This window comes from Podarcis muralis, chromosome 14 (genome assembly GCF_964188315.1).
Source record: "Podarcis muralis chromosome 14, rPodMur119.hap1.1, whole genome shotgun sequence".
Taxonomy (NCBI): Eukaryota; Metazoa; Chordata; class Lepidosauria; order Squamata; family Lacertidae; genus Podarcis; species Podarcis muralis.
This window is the reverse complement of record NC_135668.1, coordinates 13,178,707-13,200,307: the sequence shown is the minus strand read 5'-3', so window position 1 is coordinate 13,200,307 and position 21,601 is coordinate 13,178,707. Positions and strand designations below refer to the sequence as shown.

Genomic DNA, 21,601 nt, shown 5'->3' with positions numbered 1-21,601 from the left:
TCCCTGAAGCCAGGAGAGCAAGAGGGATAGGTGCACACCGATCCCTCCTGCTCTCCTGGCTTCAGCGAAAGCTGCACAGCCTGCATCCGCTCCATAAGATGCACACACATTTCCCCTTACTTTTTAGGAGGGGAAAAGTGTACCTTGTAGAAAGAAAAATAAGGTACATCTGTCACCAACTATTAAATAGTGGGGTTCCCCCCCCCCACCTACCTGGCATTATTCACTTTAAATGTATGATTTAATGAAACTTTCCCACCACAAGCAATATGAGTGTTGCTGGATAGAAACGGGACTTGGCAGTTTCATCCTGTTCTTTCTGCTCAGTGATCTGGAGCTAGTGATTATAGACCCTGGGATTGCATTTTGCGATTATAGGGAATAGCCCCGCCAGTGCTGCCCTAAACAACTTGGAGGAAGGGTGCAGTACCAACGTGATAAGCAGATTATTGCAACACAAGTAAAGAGTGCTTCCTGTCCATAGCCTGGTGGGATGGCCTGGAATGCTGTCTCTTAATGGAGTCAGGGGGAGTCATAGCAGCTGGGAGACTTTTGACTTCATGCCACCTTAGATGTAGTGAGAACAGAGAAAGTATACTGTCCCTAACTGGATGGGCAGACCTGATTTCCACCATCACAGTGTGCATGTTACACTTAAAAAAAACCATTGATTCAAGTGGTAAAGATTCAAAGCATGTGTTCGAATTTCACCCATAAAAGGCAGCAAAATTTAAATGTGCTCGACTTTGGCTTGATTGCTTTTGTAGCTTCTAGGCAGTTGAGTCAATTAAACCTACCTAAGTTGTGTGTGTATGTTTTTTTGTTTTATAAAAAAAAAAAGCAAATAAGCACCATTGTTACATTTAAATCTTCATTTTCTTCTGTTCCAGATATTGATGAATGCTTGCAGAATGGCCGGATATGTAACAATGGTCGGTGCATAAACACAGACGGCAGCTTCCACTGTGTTTGCAATGCTGGCTTTCATGTGTCGGCTGATGGGAGAAACTGTGAAGGTTAGGGTCATCTCATTTCTTAAGAGTATTCTTCCTTTTCTCTCTGTAATAACTGCCTTTGTGTGAATGTGTACACGGGCTGTCCTATCGCTGGGCAAGTAGGCAGCTTATCAGTAAAAACTATATAGTGTTTGAAATCATAGTCCTGTATAGAGGCCCTATATCCTCTTTCCAACTCCTAGCAATATTTTCCAGAAGTTTTCCAACTGTTTCATAGGTGAGAAGCTAAGGAAGAGTTCAGAAAGGGATAGCCAGCAAAGCATTGTCTGGCCAGGCTCCTATGAGTGTGGTCTCCTCGTGACTCAGGCCAAGGAACACACTGGAACTATAAGCTTTTATAAGACTTGGAGGACTTCCTTGTTGGCATGGTGGTTCTCCTGGTTTTTTGTTTTGCTCTTTAGCTTTCCCCGTGAAAACTCACTCTTTACCTCTGAATCGGAGCAAACCCACTGAAAACCCAAATTGCCATTTGTTGTGCTTCAGCTTTCAAAAAGAGCTGGGTTTTTGTGGGGAATAGCCTTTGGCTGGCTGGCTGGCTGGCTGGCTGGCTGGCTAGATAGGTAGATAGATAGATAGATAGATGATAGATGATAGATAGCTAGATAGATAGATAGATGATAGTGCTTGGACACAGAGCTTTAAAGCACAGGCCTGTGCCTGGAAAGCCCAAGAAAACAGCTAAGTGTGTAAGCCATTAAGTTTAGTGGGATTACTTCAAGTAGAACTAACATTGGATACAACCTCCTGTGAACAACTTTGCATGCCCAGTTATAGAGCCCCATTAGCAATGCCTGACGTGGTTTCTGCAAGACAAATAGTACATCCCTCTAGCCCGGTGTTTCCCAAACTTGGGTCTCCAGATGTTTTTTTAAGACTACAATTCCCATCACCCCTGACCACTGGTCCTGCTAGCTAGGGATGATGGGAACTGCAGTCCAGCAACAGTTGGAGACCCAAGTTTGAAACTGTGCTCTAGCCTGTCATGGACAGTCTGCTCTTGAGAGGTCTGTACTAGCCGTATCATGAACTTGTAGCTATACTGAGTAATTAACATGCCTGATGGGATCTTATTGCAACATTTCCTGAGCTTTAAAGAGTTGCCTCTCTTTTAGGAAATGTAAACATAATTTGATGTGTTCTTACCTCCTAGACCCTTAACCTTTAAAAGAAGAAAAGAGAATGTTCTTTTTATCATATTTCCCAAGGTTCTTGGGAGAGTTTCCAATGATCTGTTCATACATTAAAAAGAATTTCAGGCACTGGTTGTAGAAACATTTTTGGCAGAATATTATCTTAGTGATTCAGCTTGAAGATTTAATGCCAACATTCCTACTTGGGATAGATACACATTTTAAAAAATCATAAATTATTTTTGTCTGATTTAGAATGTAAGTGAAAAGTAAACATGCCATGTCTAGAGGAGTAATTTCAATCCAAGACAGCTGCAGTATTAAGAGAAGTATCTTGGTCTCGAATATAGTTCTAATGTCATTATGATCTAGAGCTAAATGGTAGTAGTAATTTTTGTTAATCCTTGGTAGAGACAGACCTTTTAGAAATCTGTATTTCATCCTACTTTTGTGGGGGAACGATCAAAAGTTCAGGCTGCTTTTGGGTATCATATCTGCATATCCATATCACTGAAATATATATCTGGAAACCCCTCATAGCCTTTCAGTCTAACATCTGCCCCACCCCACCAAATCCCATGTGTTAACGGTAATGAGAACCAGCGAAATGCAGAGAACAATCTGCTAAAACATTTTTCATTCCACTAAGAACGCTGCCAAAATGTCTGTGAGCATATTGAATTGCGTCAGCTTCTGAAGTAATTGTCTCTGTTACACTATAATGGCCCAGTTTCCATGCCCAAATTCAATCATATACCTGTCTAAAGCCACGCAGTACATAAATGAAGATATTAAGAGTTAAGTCTTTTTGGCTGTGAATTTGATCTACACTCTGAACTTGGATTTCTTTTGGCCAAACATGATTCTGTATTTCATCTATTTGTTGTTTAAAATTGAAGGACCAAATAGAAAGATGGGAAATACTGCCAACAGGGGCTACAATCTTATGCAAATTTACATTGAATAAGCATGTTGAATCCATTGTGAGTTTCTTCTAAGTAAGTGTGCAGAGGATAAGGCCATATATCTTGTATTCTTGTAACTGGTTTTTTGTTGTTGTTGTTGTGCAATAGCACTCCTGGTTGACCTCATCTTTGATAGCCAATGTGCTATACAACATTCCATTTCAGGATATTATGTGTATAAAAGTCTCTTTGCAAGACAAGGGAAGGTTTGGCAAGTTGGGTGGTAATAGAAACCATGCCCATTAAGCCCCTTCCTGCTATGTAATTACCAGAAGAATGGAAGTACTTGTTAAATCCAGGCACTGACTGTTGAAGAGAGAGGTTTGGTAAACCTGCTGCAGTAGAGTTAAGGACAATGGTGATTGCTGCAAACACATTAAAAACTTGCTTGGATTTACATCTGTCCTCATCCACCTTTGAACAAATGGTCCCCATGAAAATACTTAGGCTAGAATAAATCACAGATACTTGGCTTTGCAAATAAGTGAATATTTTAATCACAGTTTCCAGAAGTTACAGCAAACAAATCTCCATCTGCTGGCAGTTAAACAAAGATGAAAAAAAAAGGTTCCAAATAACTTTAAAAGAAACTTGGTTTCCTTGCAAAAAGGACCGTACAATCTTTGGGTTAGCAAAGATACAGGCTTTAAAATATCATTTTAGAGAGATTAAGTTCACTTGTGAGGAGCCATGTTGCATGGCTTATAGCATTGCTTGTTCCAGCAAGAATAAAGAGATAGAGAGGATGCTGTGGACCTGCCCAGCTGCACCCACTCTGGTAACTTCAGTTCAGGGCTCAGGTTTAACACTTTCATGCATGTCGAATCAACATGATGAATGTCTGCTTTTGTCCATGATTTTGTAGATATGGATGAATGTAGCATACGGAATATGTGTCTTAATGGCATGTGCATCAATGAAGATGGAAGTTTCAAGTGCATTTGCAAACCTGGCTTTCAGCTAGCTTCAGATGGACGTTACTGCAGAGGTAAGAACCCAACTGCAAATGGTACCATGTGCTATATACTTGTGGTGAGACATATGATGCTATGATGTGTTGGTGTTGGTTATAGCATGAGCATTTCTGGTGCCCCGATCTGTCCCCTTCAGTAAGGTACTTTAGCCAAGGCTGGTTTCTATCTATCCATATGACTTGACATCAGACCAGTGCCTGATATTTAGTGCACATAGATGGATTCCCATGTTGATTAGAGGGATAGCCTGGCCAGTAGGACCCTTATTTTCCCAGGGCATTTCCTGTGTTCCTGATGGCGCATTACAGTGTCTAGCAGCTGACAAAGAAAAGGGCTATTAATCTTGTTTCTTCCCCTGCTTTATCTCATGTGCCTAAATAAGGTTGTAGTAATGAATGCTGAAAATTCTCTCAGAGCTACGACCCCCAAATTTCCCTAGGAAGAGAGTTTGACTGTTAAACCACTATGGAAATTATAGCTAAATATAGTGGTTTATAGTTAAACCACTATGGAAATTGTGAGAGCCAGTGTGGTGTAGTGGTTAAGAGCAGTGGACTCGTAATCTGGGGAACCGGGTTCGCGTCTCCGCTCCTCCACATGCAGCTGCTGGGTGACCTTGGGCCAGTCACACTTCTTTGAAGTCTCTCAGCCCCACTCACCTCACAGAGTGTTTGTTGTGGGGGAGGAAGGGAAAGGAGAATGTTAGCCGCTTTGAGACTCCTGAAGGGGAGTGAAAGGCGGGATATCAAATCCAAACTCTTCTGCTTCTTCTTCTTCTCCTCTGTGAAGGAGGATCGGGGTCTCCTAACAACTGTTAGCACCCTTAACAAACGCCAGTTACCAGGATCCTGTGATGTAAACCACGACTTTTCAAGTGGTATATTTTTTTGCTTAAGAGACTCATTTCTAGCTCCAAGCAAGGGATCACATCGCAATAGCTTGCTCTCATTTTGCTATAGCAGCTATGTATTCCCACACAGTGGACTAGAGAACCAGCAAATAAACGCTACATGATGTCATTACACTGTACTTTCATTCTTATGCCATAAGGAATCGAGCGCTTATAATTCTAAATTGTCCCATTTTCAGCAGGCTTTGTAAGCACAAACCAGAAACAGGAGCAAGTAGTAAAAATATATATTAAAATATGAGCCAATTTTTCAACAGATTTTTTCTTTTCATAAAATATAAATGTTTTAGCTTCAGGGATCAGCAGAAAGCTTTGTTGACAATATGAGATACAGGTAAGCTAGCCTGTATCACACTTGACACTTCATACCCCAGAGAGTTGCAAGGAACCAACAGGATGTAATGGCTTTGTTAGCCTGGTTTGAAAAAGAACAATTAAAATTGCAGTATTTGGCACACCTACCTGGGAACAGCATTAAAAACAGTGGGACTTGCTTCTGAGTAAACATGCATGGAATTGCATTACTCATCTGAAGTCTTCTGCACCCTTGCCTGAGTGGCTAAATTCTTATACCCACTTCTGTGGGAGTAAATCCCACTGATACCTACTCCTAAGGAAAAATGCGTTGCAAATTTCATTGAACACAGTGAAAAACATCTGAATAAACATGCATAGGATTGCACCTTAACTCAGTCTAAACCATATTGCCTATTGCATCTGGCAGTGAGGATCTGTGTCTAGGATCCAGACAGCAAATAGACTTAATATTGATACTTAAAAGATTTATAGCGAATGTTTGAAAGGTGCATATCATTGTTTTAAATCATAACTACTGAGATATGTTTTTGAATGAGTAATTTAATTATTTAGCTGTTTTTATACCCCATCCGCTAAACAAAGTTCTTAAGGCGTCTTACAATATATTTAAAACACAGTAAAACAGACAATGATGCAATAGTCATTACAGCAGGGCAAAGGTGTATATAAGGTTTCACTCTCCAGCACCCCTGTTCTCCAGTGTGTCAATGGATGCTATTCTGCAGCCTAGAACTGACTGTTGAAGCAGCTAGGTGTTAGTCCCACACTAACCAATACTTCCTCGCTGCTTGGCTGTTGCCACTGTCTCTCAGAACCCCTTTCTCTGGTGGCAGATGCAAGAAGTGATGCTGGAGCAAAGATCTTACAAGCCCCCCCTCCTGGCTCACAGATGTTCCAGCGGTCACTCTCTGCTGCGGAATCTATGGAGCCATAGCAGGTCAACTAGTGAATAGTCCCCAGCTCAGTGAGTTTTAGTCCCTCACATAATGGTCTAAAAATAGTTTGGTAATAATAATAGCAAATAAAACATTGCTTGTTGTCTGCTGTTACTTTCTGATTTTTAATATTATCGTAAGTCTGGCACATAATAAAACAGACGACTACTACGAATAACAGCATGTTTCAAACATTGAAAGCACTTGATTTCAGTGCAGCGGGCCTGTAACATAGGGCAGTATTTTTATGCCCACATTTGCAGAGCTGATACTGCGGTGCTAGTATATTGGTAAAAGGGTTAACTAACACCTTTGGGTCGGAAAGTTGTTCATGTATTTTTACCTTTGTAAATATATAGTACAAACTACACAGTTTTGTGGCACCAGTAATAGTAGATGATGCCACTGTGGATGTGTTTCATAAGCATTTAGTTTGGGATTTAAACAATGAGTGAATTTGTTTGGATTTGAAACAAGAAAACAAGTGAAAGCATTGAAACCATTCAACATAAAGAGACATCACATTCATAGAAAGAAACTCCCGTGTTCAGTTCTGTGTCTCGAAGCCAAATGGGAGACAGTATTCTTCCAAAAAGGTGTGCCTAGCAGCAGTGCATCAAATGAGAAGTATTTTGATTTTTTTCCAAAATGGCAAGCTGTTCAGCTAATAATTCCTGTTGAAAACTGGAACTGTTTTATAGTGCTTCCCCCTTCTTATACCTTTCAACGCTTGTAGAAAGCCTTATAGTCAAAGTGTTAAGCACGTAATTGTGTTCAAGTCTAGACTTCTGGATCAGTTAGGCCTTTTTGTATCCAGAGATTTAAAGAGCCAAGATTTGAGAGACACTTCATACTAGTATCCTTCTCATTTTTTAAAAAAAACCCCGTCCCCAGGTTTGTGAGTAGTGGGATTCTGCTATGCTTGAAGATAAGCAACAGCTAAGGTTTCTACCTTCTTGGGACCACATTTTGTCCATGCATTTTAAATACAGGAATTTATATTCCACTTTTTCTGTATAAAATAAACTCAAAGTGGCATACAGAAAAAGTTCGCAAAACAAAGGAAACACAATATAAACAGTTCAAATTGCTGTAATCATCATCATCATCATCAAACCTTTTATTGGTATCACATACAAACATCCAAAACAAATCAATACAGAATTACCACTTCCCCAGTGGCACAAAACATTTGCTAAAAGAAAGGAGGCGGAGCAGTCTATCGTCACATCTCTTGGTCTCCAGGGAGATCAGACGTCTGCAGTGTATTTCAACGATGAAAAACCAAATAGAGATATTTAGCCACTAACTTGGTGAGCTCCTGTTCATTCCCCAGTAATAGAAAATGTATGACCTCCGACTCTGGTTTCCATTTGGGGATACAGAGTTGATCTAGAAATTGCTGACGGAGATCAGCATATAGTTTACAATTGAGAGCCATATGTGTATGGCTTTCCACCAGGTGCTAATCAATATACAGGCAGTGACCATTTTGTGTGTGTTCAATTGATGCGTGACTGCTGACTCGTGGGCCCTTTTGGACCCAGAATGGGGCAGGGTGGGCTTATGCATGCTTTGCTGACGTGTGCAGGGGCCAGGAACGCAACCCCCACGCAAATCAGGGGGTGGTTGTGCTACAATAAAACCACGAGTAGGATGAAACAACGCAGCATGAAAAGCAGGGACACAATTTTAACCAACGCTGAAAGCTTGATAAAACAAAAAAGGCCTTTGCAGTTTGGCCCTAGGGCTCACCTTTTAAAATCCATATATTGTTTGAATAGAGGCAAATAAAACGTTAAGATAATGGCCAATTTGGAAACTGCAGAAAGGCTTAATTTGTTCACCTTTCTGGCCCAAGGCGGGAGGTTGGATGCTAATGTGTCTTAGGCATACATATATTAAAATACAATCAGAACACCAACTCTTGGATCAGAAACACCATACTTGGTGCCAAACAACACAAGCTAAGTAAAACACAGAGGTGTTTTGCTCTGTACTTGCCCTTTTAAGGTTGAGGGGTGAAAAGAAGAAAATGTCACACATGCCGATTTTTGTGTATATTAAGGCGAGCTGTTACGATGTGATTACATTGTGAAATGTTACACATCCTCCCACACAATATTTCAAAAATATCCCCTTTAATCCTTAGGGTTTTTTTTTTTTTTTTTAGAAAAGTAGATGATCACCATAGGAGGGGGGAAAATGTTGTTTGCTTCCTGCTGGGACACAGGTTTTGTGTTTTTGTTTTTTTACAAAAGCTTGAGTAATTTGGCATACAAATTCAAAGAGTGATTGGTACCAAATCGTTTTCCAATTTGGTAAGTGCTGGGGGACATGCTGTGCAGTACAGTGTTGCAGAACAAAGGCAAAATTATGTGAAGTTGGAAGACATCAAACACAGGAGCAGCCAATGTTATGCCCTGCAGATGTTTCAGGCTACAATTCCGTTCATCCATGGATGTTGGTCATGCTGGCTGAGGCTGATGGGAATTGTATTCCACAAACCTGAAAGGCACAGTGTTGGTTGGCCTAACCGCCTGCCCCAAACAGAATATCCTACATATTTGCCATAGGAATGGAGGAAAGTGCCTTTTTATTGGTAGTATAAGGGACGTGGGTGGCGCTGTGGGTTAAACCACGGAGCCTAGGACTTGCCGATCAGAAGGTCGGTGGTTCGAATCCCCACGACGGGGTGTGCTCCCGTTGCTCGGTCCCTGCTCCTGCCAACCTAGCAGTTCGAAAGCACGTCAAAGTGCAAATAGATAAATAGGTACCGCTCCGGCGGGAAGGTAAACGGTGTTTCCATGCGCTGCTCTGGTTCACCAGAAGCGGCTTAGTCATGCTGGCCACATGACCCGGAATCTGTACGCCGGCTCCCTTGGCCAGTAAAGCAAGATGAGCGCCACAACCCCAGAGTCGGTCATGACTGGACCTAATGGTCAGGGGTCCCTTTACTTTACTAGGTAGTATTGTCTATATTGGCTGGCAGCAGCTATCCAGGGTTTCCGACAGGAGTCTACCCCAGCCCTACCTGGAAGTGGCAGGGATTAAACTTAGGATCTTTGGTGGAAGGGCCCATAGCTCAGTCATAGAGCATCTGCTTTACATGCAGAAAGTCTCAGGTACAACCTCAGGATCTCTCAAGTAGGGCTGGCAATGAAACCACTAGATGGACCAATGGGCTCACTCATTCCAAGGAAACTTCCTATGTCTGAACTTTGGCACTGCACCAAAAAAGCTTGTACCAGCTTCCTGTCTGTGACAGACACAATGAGACCCAGCCACCCAAGTTGTGGGCAAGGCAGAAGGAACAGCTTCATAGAGCACTTACCAGTCCATTGAGCTTAGATCACTGAAAAGTGTTCTTTGTGAAAATAATATTGCAGTCATACCTCGGAAGTCGAACAGAATCCGTTCTGGAAATCCGTTCGACTTCCAAAACATCCGACTTCCAAAGCAAGGCTTCTGATTGGTTGCAGGAACTTCCTGCAGCCAATCGGAAGCCGCGGAAGCCCCGTTGGACCAAAAAAACGTTCCAAAAGAACATTAAAAAATCAGAACATTCAGGAACCAGAACATTTGACTCCCAAGGTGCTCGGGAGCCGAGGTATGACTGTATAACACAAATAAGCACTTTTAAAAGCAATACAGAGTAAAACAATGTAATAAAATTAGTTAAAATCCAGCAGGAGAAATCACATAGTAGTTGCTTAGATTAGTGAATAAAACTGACTCAGATACTTTTGGGCATCACGTGACCCCTCTCCTCCCCAGCTTCTGATTGTTGATTCCATTCATTCCATTTCTTGCCTCACTTTTACTATAAGGTCCCAGGGCGGCTTACAACAATAAAACATACAACGGAAAACAATTCTGTATATACAAACATTTAAAAATACTTCCAATGCAGACTGAGATAAGTATACAGTGGTACCTTGCAAGACGGAAAACTCGCAAGACAAAAGGGTTTTTGGTTTTTTGAGTTGCTTCGCAAGACGATTTTCCCTATGGGCTTGCTTCGCAAGACGGAAACGTCTTGCAAGTTTGTTTCCTTTTTCTTAAAACCGTTAATACAGTTGCGACTTGACTTTGAGGAGCAACTCATAGCACGCAGTGTGGTAGCCTTTTTTGAGGTTTTTGAAGACTTTGGTGATTTTTGAAGCTTTTCCAAAACTTTCCCGACACCGTGCTTCGCAAGACGAAAAAATCGCAAGATGAAAAAACTCGCGGAACGAATTAATTTCGTCTTGCGAGGCACCACTGTATCCACTGCACTAAAGGCCCAATTCCTCTAGCATTCAGCATGGACCTTCTGATAAGATGGTATCTCCTGTAGAGCACAGTGATCAATAGAGTATATATAGGGTTGCCATATTTCAATAGTTGTTGAGGGGTTTTTTTGGCCAAAGTTTTTTTTTTTTTTGGCCAGGGTACACTTTTATTCCTTCACATTATAGGCCTACTTCAGCGTAACTCCTGTCAGGTTTCAACCTCATTTCTAAAACCTCGAAGGAGGGGACTGTATGTCCTTCCTAGGCTTCTCCCTCTTGGATTCTGCCTGTGTTGTCTGCCAGGCACTTCTACAAAGTGACTCCCAGGTCCTGGGAGAACCAAGCATCTATATAAGCTTGATAGAAAAGAGATTTGGCAATTAATAATTTTTGCCCTCTTGTGAAACACTATCCAAATGGTTTTTATTCCCCCCTCCCATAGTTTTCTTGCATATGTATCATTCGTTTTTGGATTATTGTTCTCCTGGGATTGTATGAAAATAATATCCTTTGTGAAGGAGGAACATTCAATTCAGAGGTTTTATAATTATCCCGCTCAGAAAATGGGACAGCTTCCTCTGAATTATGCTTTTGTTTCATGGGATGAGCTAATGTTGTTTTAAGTTACTTTTGCTAAGTAACAAGTTATTGAATGACTTCCCTTTTCTCTTTTATCTGGAGACACTATGAATAAGCAAAATGGAATATGCACATATCAGCTCAAGTAAATGAAAACGGCTTTAATTTTTAATTTCTTACGTAACCTATTCTGTTCTTTGGCAGACATTGACGAGTGTGAGACATCTGGAATATGCATGAATGGGCACTGTGTGAATACTGAAGGCTCCTTCCGATGTGAATGTCTCCCTGGCCTTGCCGTCGGACTGGATGGGCGTGTATGTGTTGGTAAGATAAGCTCATTATGCCGGCAGCTACAATTCAGTTCTGGATTAAAAACCACAAATAGTTGTAGAACATGCCATCTGTCTGGGACTCATAAACTAGCTCAGGTACAAAAGTGTTACGCTAGGATATGTCTTTGGTAAGTCTCCGTGAGAAGGGAGTCTCTAGAATGAGGGGACCATCAAGACCAGGCTTCCTCAACCTTGGCCCTCCAGATGTTTTTGGCCTACAACTCCCATGATCCCTAGCTAGCAGGACCAGTGGTCAGGGATGATGGGAACTGTAGTACCAAAACATCTGGAGAGCCAAGGTTGAGGAAGCCTGATCAAGACCATGTGCTCCTGCTTTCCTAACAAACACAGAACAAGATAGGTACTATGCAACATAATTTTTGACGTGTTATATCCTGCTTTTTGCTCATCATGGAACCTGAGGAGGCATTTGTGTGGTTCCCCAGCAGAAACTCATTGAGGCCCTGGCCAGATCAAGACCTCTTTCTATTTCAGCAAGGTGGTGGCTTCATACGCCTTCAGACCACACCCTAGCCAAGCAAAACTGACTTTCCTCTGCATTTTAAGTCCTTGGCTAAAAAGTGCAAAGAGAGGAAGCTGAATTGTTTTATTAAGCAGAGTGTGAAGTCTTCAGGGAGGTTGTATCTCAAAGAGGTTGAAACATCTAAAGGTAAAGGTAAAGGGACCCCTGACCATTAGGTCCAGTCGTGACCGACTCTGGGGTTGCGGCGCTCATCTCGCTTTATTGGCCGAGGGAGCCGGTGTACAGCTTCCGGGTCATGTGGCCAGCATGACTAAGCCGCTTCTGGCAAACCAGAGCAGTGCACGGAAATGCCATTTACCTTCCCGCCGGAGCGGTACCTATTTATCTACTTGCACTTTGACGTGCTTTCGAACTGCTAGGTTGGCAGAAACATCTAAAGAAAACATTTAGAAACATCTAAAGTTAAGCTAAATTACTTGGCAGCCTTTTCATTTGTTCTGCAGCTGGGATTATCCAAAGTTGGTCAGACTTGCCTTGTTACATTTGGAGTAATACTTTTCAAGAACATATGCATTATAACTAAGACCAGTGGGGGATTTTATATACAGTGGTGCCTCGCAAGACGAAATTAATCCGTTCCGCGAGTCTCTTCGTCTTGCAGTTTTTTCGTCTTGCGAAGCACGGCTATTAGTGGCTTAGCGGCTATTAACGGATTAACGGCTTAGCGGCTTAGCGGCTATTAACGGCTTAGCGGCTTAGCGGCTTTAAGAAAAAGGAAACAAACTCGCATAGGGAAATTCGTCTTGCGGAACGACTCAAAAAACAGAAAACCCTTTCGTCTAGCGAGTTTTTTGTCTTGCAAGGCATTCGTCTTGCGGGGCACCACTGTATATATATTTAAAAAACCCTATTTGCTTGGCAGTAATGAATATTTTCCATAGCTCAGCATTTGGACAATAAAAGGAATGGGGGGTGCAGAAGAGGAGAAGCTGGGGGTGTGTAGAACAGTATATGAAACCTAGCCTTAGTGGTATGGCATTTTTCTACAACTTTGTGGCATTATTGTTGTTGAATTGGTTATCTTATTGGCTATTTCTCTCTCTCTCTCATTTAGATACACATATGCGAAGCACATGCTATGGTGAATACAGGAGAGGTCAATGTGTTAAACCATTGTCTGGAGCTGTCACTAAATCAGAATGTTGTTGTGCCAACACTGACTATGCGTTTGGAGAACCTTGCCAGCCTTGTCCCGCACAAAGTTCAGGTACAACATGATTTAGATTTGCGTCTTTCTGTCATAATTTTAAAAGTGTTCAAAATTGCCACACACTAATAATGTCTTAATAGTAGGTACCTTTTAAAAATCTTACATGTCTTATATACTGCTGTGCACTTTTAAAAACCTCTACTTAGTGTATTGAGCGGCTGAGGGAGAAAGCTGTTTGCTTGTGAAACTGCATAGGTCATGAGTCATGACCGATGAATTTTTCTAGTGAATATTCCTTAGAATTTGGTCGTATGAATTCCTATAGTGAAAGTCAATTGCAGATTCTATTTTGGTACATTTCTATATATTTTGTGGTTTATATATTTTTTCCTTTACTTTCACATTTGTGTATTTTCATGACATAAAATTTGGCATTCACTTAAAGGTGCACAAAATGTTTGCACCTCCCCAGCTTATGGCCTGCTTATTCACTGTGTTTGGAGAGAAATCTCAACCTGATGTGTGACAAGAGTCTTTTCAGTAACCACAAATTGCACTAGGCAAGATTTCCAACAAACCTTGTTCCAATAGCAGATAATAATAATAATAATAATACTCCATAAATTTGTGTGGCATTTTATGAAGGATTAAATATTGTAAGCTTCTCAATACCCTGTCTCAGGGATTTTGCAGTCTAAAATTAGATGCATCAGAGAACAGAGGAAGGGGGAGAAACAAAAATGTATTGCAAGGTATTGCGATTTCTTTTCAGAACATGGAACAAGCCAAATAATTTACATATATTTATGCTTGTAAGTTATGGATGCATTATATCTATCTCTTTATCTATCTATCTATCTATCTATCATTAGATATCTCTCTCACACAAAAAAGGGAAGCTCTGTTCAGATTCTATGCATTTTTTAAAATAAAAAAACCCCACTTTAGCCTCTTGGCCAAATATCTCAGAAAAACAGTATTCTGGAATGTCTAGCACTGAAATTGGCTCATTGGTTTTGAGGAAAAGGTACCTTGAGAAGCTAGTGCATTTCAAACCTTTATTTTAATTGGCAGTTTTAAGACAGAGACAGAGAATAAAGATCACTTGAAACCAATTAAGCTGGCTTTAGCTGATGTGCAAGCTTTAAGGAGGAATTGTTGCCCACTCTTTCACTGTAGGCCACGTTAGTTAAAATACCAGCAAAAATGCTGGGAAGTTATCAGACCAGGAAAAGGTCTTTACAGCACCGTCTGCTGCTATCGGCTTCCCCTTTGTAACTTACACAGTAGAGCTGAAACGTTTTGTAAATGTAAATGGCCCAATGCCATTAACTTCTGTTTTGTATTTGAATTAATTTAACAGAACATTTGCACATGTGGAAACAATTTATTCTGGGCTGTTCTGTGCACCTCTCCTATTGTTAAAGATGCCAGCTCATGGAGGGTAAAATATAGGACAGCTTTCAGCTTTTGATTTTCAGGTTGTGGGTGTGGGGCAGGGGGTTGGAAGAGTGGCTTTTTTCAGGAAATGCATATTGTGGTGTGAACTTGCAGTTGTGGTTCGAGGACCCGACCCCCGCAATGTGAAATGAATACACAAGGACACATGATATAAGGTTAATGGGCAAGGAAAGGCCACAACTTTATTGATTACAGCAGTGAAAAGGTATTGGCTTAGGCATTGGATCTCTAAAACAAGTGGGTTTATTCACCAGTAGGTGGAGCCTGTTGATGCTAATCCAACTATAGGCTCTCCCCTGATGTCACCGAGGGTCGTGCCATGGCCTCCCGCCAAGCAGGCATCGGACAGAATACACGACCACCAGATTCCTTTAATGGAATACCCAAAAATTGAAGGCATAGGCGATGGCCACACCTAGCCCTTTGACACACCACAACACATTATTCCAATGCCTAACCTACCCACCAATACCACAAAAGTTGTGACGATTGCTACGAGGTAGGCGAAAAAACCAAAAAGCCTAATGCCAAATGGAAAAACTCCTACCAGGCCCCCTGGACAACCAGGGCGACCAACCTAAGGTCCATAGCAAGGCCAATGACCTAAGCCCTAACTCAAAGGGAGTGGAGGGTGGGTGACTCGCGACGAGACGACGGCGAAGAATGAGGCCGGGGAGAGGCTGGCGCTGCAGCAAAAGGCTGCTGAGCACGCCCCCTCGGAGGCACCTGGTTGGGTGCCTGCCGAGGGGCGTGGGCGCCAGCCAGGAGAGGTGGAGGCAGGGGGCTAACGCCCACAACCACTCCCCTCTCTTCCAGGGAGCAGAGTCTCTCTCAGAAGGAAGACTTCATATGTCTGCTCTGAATAAATAGGGCCATGCATTTAAAACACATGACTTCCCCTATGAATCCTGGGAACTAGGGTAGATGACATGACAGCTCTTGCAACCTATGAACAGATCACTTTCAGGCAAAGATAATGTATAGACAAATTTAATGATATTTGGAAAGTATTTACTGAAACCACAGTGACTCATGAACTGATGTATACATGAGGGATATCTATTTAATATATAGTTTTGTAACTCTAATTACATTTTAACGTTACTTTGTTATTGCTGCTATTCTCTGTTTCCTTTTTCTATTTACTTTAATCTATTGTAAAATTTTCAATTGCATATATAAATATTTTAAAAAAGAATCCTGGGAACTATATTTCCCCTCCCAGAGCTGCAATTTTCAGCGCCCTTAACAAACTACAGTTCCCAGGATTCTTTGGTGGGCAGGGAGCCATGTGCTTTGAATGTACAGTGTGGGTCTGTCCGGCTAGACATGAGGTGTGGGAATGGTGGACGTGGTTTTGTCCAAAACAGCTGGCAGGCCCACTTCTGAGGCCCAGCTGGCCTAATTTGGCCCAGGGGCCAAAGGTTTCCCACACCTGTTCTAGACTGATTTCAATTTAGGTAGGAGCAGCAATGTAGCTTCAGACCAGTAGTCACCAGTTCCAATGTCAAGCAAGGATTATTGGTATTATAAAAGCTCTGTTCTGACATGGTTGTTTTGAAAGAGCTGAATGCATCTATTAAAGCAAGCTTCCTCAAACTCAGCCCTCCATATTTTTTTGGCCTACAGCTCCCATGATCCCTAGCCAGTGGTCAGGGATGATGGCAATTGTAGTCTCAAAACATCTGGAGGGCCGAGTTTGAGGAAGCCTGTATTAAAGTGTTAAAAATAAGTTGTTTGATTTGATTTATTTTTCTCCCCAGAGGAGTACCGTGCCCTTTGTAGCAGTGGCCCAGGCATTACAGCAGCAGGAACAGGTATGGTTGTGCAAAACCAGTGGGTATTGGCATTATTTGAGGAAAGGATAGTATAGACTAATGTGATTACTAATAATTGTAATAGGGAAGGACTGTAGCTCAGTGGTAGATAATCTGCTTTGCATGCAGAAGGTCCCAGGTTCAATCCTCAGCCTCTTCAGGAAGGGCTGGAAAACATCTCTGGAGAGCTGCTGCCAGTTTGCATAGACCAGGGTTTCCCAGACTTGAGTCTCCATCTGTTTTGGACTACAATTCCCATCATCCCTAACCATTGGTCCTGCTAGCTAGGGATATTGGGAATTGCAGTTCAAAAACAGCTGGAGATCCAAGTTTAGGAAACCTTGGTATAGACAATAATGGACTAGATGACTCAGTATAAGACAGCTTCCTATGTTCCTACTGTTCTGGAAGAATAAAAAATTAGGGATAGACAGATTCATCTGTTATTTCTGGGTATGTGCACAATTTCACATGGGTTTATTCGTAAGTCCTTTGCCTTTTTTGTGTTATCTGTGGTTTTTTAAGAATTAAAGAACACATGAAACTTCATATTTAATTACCTTTTAAAATTTATTTAAAAGAGAGCTGGTGTTGAGTAGTGGATAGGATGCTGGTGTAGGATCTGTAGACCAGGATTCAAATCCTCCACTCTGCCATGAAGTCCAATGGGTGACTTTGGGCCGGTCACTGTCTCTCAGCCGAATCTACATCACAGGGTTGTTGAAAGGCTAAAAAAAAGAAAGAGGGAGAAGTATGTGTGCCACCTTGATATCTGTTTTGAGCCAAGAAATGGAGCACAAAATCTGGAGAAGTGTGAATTCTGAGCCATATGTTGGTCCGGGTGGGAGTAGAGTGGAATACAAATTAGGGCCAGTTTGCTTGAAAATATGGACTAAAGAAAATGATCCTCCATCAGGGTGAAAAATAAGAATCTTGACACCTTCTGTTTCCTAGATATCAACGAATGCGCACTAGATCCTGACATTTGCCCCAATGGAATATGTGAAAACCTGCGTGGAACCTACAAGTGCATCTGTAATTTTGGGTACGAAGTGGATTCATCCGGGAAAAACTGCTTAGGTATGAAGTTTCCTATATTACTATCTAACACATTCCTGTATGGTGCCTCATTGTTCTGCTTTAGCCAGTGTGGTGTAGTGGCTAAGAGCAGTGGACTCATAATCTGGTGAACCGGGTTCGATTCCCCATCCTCCACATGCAGCTGCTGGGTGACCTTGGGCCAGTCACACTTCTCTGAAGTCTCTCAGCCCCACTCACTTCACAGAGTGTTTGTTGTGGGGGAGGAAGGGAAAGGAGAATGTTAGCCGCTTTGAGACTCCTTAAGGGGAGTGAAAGGTGGGATATCAAATCCAAACTCTCCTCCTCCTCCTCCTCCTCCTCCTCCTCCTTCTCCTTCTTCTTCTTCTTCTTCTTCTTCTTCTTCTTCTTCTTCTTCTTCTTCTTCTTCTTCTTCTGATTTGTCTATCTTGTTTCTTCCTGGTGTTTTAGCTAGCTTCTTTTCCATCTTTTTAATCCTGTCTTCCTAGTTATCAGACGGCCAGATACTAATTCAATCACCATATTTTGGAGGGTTCCCCCCACCCCCATGTAAAATAGGCTGGAGGGATTCTGAATGGTAGGGAAGGGTGTATCTCAGTGGTAGAGCATTTTTGCTTCATGCAGACAGTCTCAGGGTCAACCACTTCCATCTCCAGGTAGGGCTGTGAGACATTCACTTTGTGAAACCCTGGAGAGCCAATTTTTCTTTTATTTTTTATTTCTTTATCAAAAAGATTTGTGAAAATAATATAATAGTATGATACTGTGTAAAATATAACAAGTGTAATTCAGTTTTTTTGAGAACATTCGGAAGTCTACTTTAGGTCTTTTTAAATTTCTTGTATTCTTTTTTTTAAAAAATTGTTTGTATGGGATGGGCTATAAATTATACAACATATTGTTGTATAATTTTGTGAAATATGTTTAATAAATATTTTTTAAAAAATAATTAAAAAAAGAAAAGAAACCCTGCAGAGCTGCTGACAGTCCGTGTGAGCAGCACAGAGCTAGATGAACTGGTGGGTCTGATTCAGCATAAGGCAGATCCCCATGTTCCCTATGGCTTAGACTCAGGCATCCCCAAACTCAGCCCTACAGATGTTTTGGGATTACAACTCCCATGATCCCTAGCTAACAGGACCAGTGGTCAGGGATGATGGGAATGGTTGTCCCAAAACATCCGGAGGGCCAAGTTTGGGGGTTCCTGGTTTAGACTCCTGCTTCAGCCTCCTGTTGCTGTTACATTTGCAGGCCATCTTCTGCGGTGCACCTGCTCTTTTCCTGAAGCCACACTGTGAATTGCATGGACTGACTTGGAAAAGGAGATGCAGGCTGTCATGTCCTGTTCTTGGATAGTGTGTTGGATTGGTCAGCCTTTTGTTCCCCTTTCCATTTCTTCTGTTTTGGTTTAATGCTTTTTTTTGCAGCACCTGTGATGTTATGGCTACACTCTTCCCAAACTGATTGCTGACTACCCTAGAAGCTAGCATTTATGCCTTAAATCAGTGGTTCCCAACCTTTTTTTGGCCATGACCCACCTAAGTAGCAGCAATGAAGCAGATTTAAAGAAAGAGTTCTTACCAATTAGTTTATTCAATAATCACAGTGAAAGACAAAGCAATGCGGTCTCTCTCTAGATCAGTGGTTCCCAACCTTTTTTGGCCATGCCCCACCTAGGCCTCTCTAAAATCCTGACCCCCCCCCCCGTGACATATAATTCTTATTATTCAAAAAGTGAACTCCTATTTACATGGAGGAAGCCTAAAAGGTCATTAACTTGGTCTAATTCATTCTCGAATTGCCCCTCTTAAAAACCAAATTGTCCCCCTGTGGGGCGTATGCCCCACGTTGGGAACCACAGCCTTAAATATTCTGATTTCTCCTCATTGTCGGTCTCATTGATTTTTTTATCCATTAACTGAGCCTCTCGGAGACAACATTTCCTGAGCCAGATGCTTCGGAGTCATTCCACCCCCAATCACCTTGTCTGTTTTATTCACACGGATGTTGACCGAAAGTTCTTGTGTGTCTTGCTTGAATACAGCAAATAAAGAAACGCCCCCCAATTCTTGAATACAAGAAATAGTGAACTAGCACCAGTGTAATCATTATGTACCCCTTTAGATGTTTCTTTCTCTGTATGTTTTTCAGTGTCAGTCCACATGGATGTATTTGCTCCAAAACAGAAGTTAGTGTAGCCCAGTGTTACCCAACCTAGGGCCCTCCAGATGTTTTAGATTCCAACTCCCATCAGCTCCAACCCACATGGCCAAGTCAGGAATGAGGGGAGATGTAGTCAGAAACATCTAGAGCAGGTTTTGGGAACCTTTGGCCCTCCAGATGTTTTTGACTTGCAACTCCTGCCATCCTTGACCGTGGGGCGTGCTGGCTGGGTCTGATGGGACTTGGAATCCAACAACAAACAGGGTGGTGTAGACTGAAGAGAACCATATGTTCCATTTAATTTAAACTTGGTGCCTGAATTGGAGTAGAATGCCATCCCCCACCTTTTCAGGTGGAACTATAAACATCCTACTTTGATAGGGGGCAGAGATTGATTTGGCCTTGGGAAGACTATATTCCAATGTTCAGCTGACCCAATGATTGCATATCAGCCACATGTTGTTAGAAAGCGTGATGACATTGGAAAAGAAAAATACACTTATTATGCAATTCCCTTTTGATGGCACAGAGTTTCTTGTTGCTTCTTTTCGTTACAGGGAAATATAAATTTTCCTGCCAGAGGTGGGAAGTTTGGGGACTAGTGCTGTGAACCACTAAAAGTCCTGATACTTGTTGCTTTCCCAGTGATTTAATATTCAACTTCAGCATTTCTCTTACAGAACAAAGGGAAACATCCGCATCAGGGAAACATATCTGCTTGTAAAAATAAAAAAGTTTTCTTTTATGGCTTCCCATGAGAACAAAATCTTATTTAGTCTCTCTGATGACACTCTTAACTGTTTTTGCAGACATCGATGAGTGCTCCTTGAACCCGCTGCTTTGTGACAATGGACAATGCAGAAACACGCCTGGAAGCTTCACTTGCACATGCCCCAAGGGGTATGTGTACAAGCCTGATCAACAAACATGTGAAGGTAATTGAAAACATCCCTTTATGTTATAGCTATCCTGAGCATCGGAATTTTTTTTTTTTAATCACCCTATTTCTGGAGTTATATTTGGATCAAATAAAATGTGGGCTTATTTGCCAACATTAGGGATGAATTCCATTTAAGGCAGACTGGAACTGTTGTATTTTTATAAGTATGCCAGGAGACTTTTGACTTTGTGTATTACACTCGGGGGTGGGGATATATAATCTGCATTCCCAAAGGATATTTCGGGTGGGAATTTAGCTGCAGCTAGGTGTTCAGTGATCCCGGGGAATGGGAAGATCTGGTTTCACATCCCAGAGGACTATTGGACTCAGTGGGCACCAATGAGCACATTGCTGTCCTTCAGCCTTGGCTCCCCAGTTTTAAATGAGAACAGCTGTGACCAGCCTTATAGGATTGTTGCTGGGACGACTAAAGCAAACGTCCCTTGAAACTTTGGGGTAGACAGTGGACTGTGTGTGAAGAGTGCATAGATTTGCATTTTTACTGTATGCATAAAGTAAAGTTTGAATTTATAGGGTTATTTTTTATGGTACACAGGTGCCTCGGCCCTACGTGTACCTTGGCACGTGCATGGCGCTTCTGTGTTTTCAGGCTACCCTAAGTACAAGTTGAAACCTATACAGAAAATTGGAGCAATGGGACCATTTTACTTGCAGGATTACCTTACCCTCGTGTATGCTCACTTCAATTTGCAGAACTGTAACGCCTACTGGAGCCTCACAATACTTGTTCTGCACTTGTAAGAAATCAATATTTTAGTATGTCAGCACCTGAACTTTGGAACTCCCTGCCTATTGACACCAGGCAGAAGCCTTTGCTGTATTCTCTTTGGCACCAGCTTAAAACATTTTTTGTGTAAGCAAGCATATAAATGCACATAGAATGCTGGCATGATTTCTTTTTGCTATATTTGATCATTTTTGAATGTTTTTTAATATCAGCTTTTAAATGTCTTTTATTGATCATTTTAACGCTTTTATATTTTTATAAACCGCCTAGAGGTTTCCTTAGA

At 41.7% G+C, this 21,601-nt stretch overlaps 1 protein-coding gene across 1 annotated transcript in view; it reads left to right on the top strand.

Annotated features, from left to right (window-relative positions):
- Positions 1-21,601, top strand: part of FBN1 (fibrillin 1) — a 209,898-nt gene that overhangs the window by 101,825 nt on the left and 86,472 nt on the right. Inside the window, 7 exon segments of the mRNA XM_028705574.2 lie at positions 891-1,016; positions 3,977-4,099; positions 11,306-11,428; positions 13,035-13,187; positions 16,355-16,408; positions 17,363-17,488; positions 20,440-20,565. Of these exon segments, the coding sequence (XP_028561407.2) occupies positions 891-1,016; positions 3,977-4,099; positions 11,306-11,428; positions 13,035-13,187; positions 16,355-16,408; positions 17,363-17,488; positions 20,440-20,565 (831 nt within the window).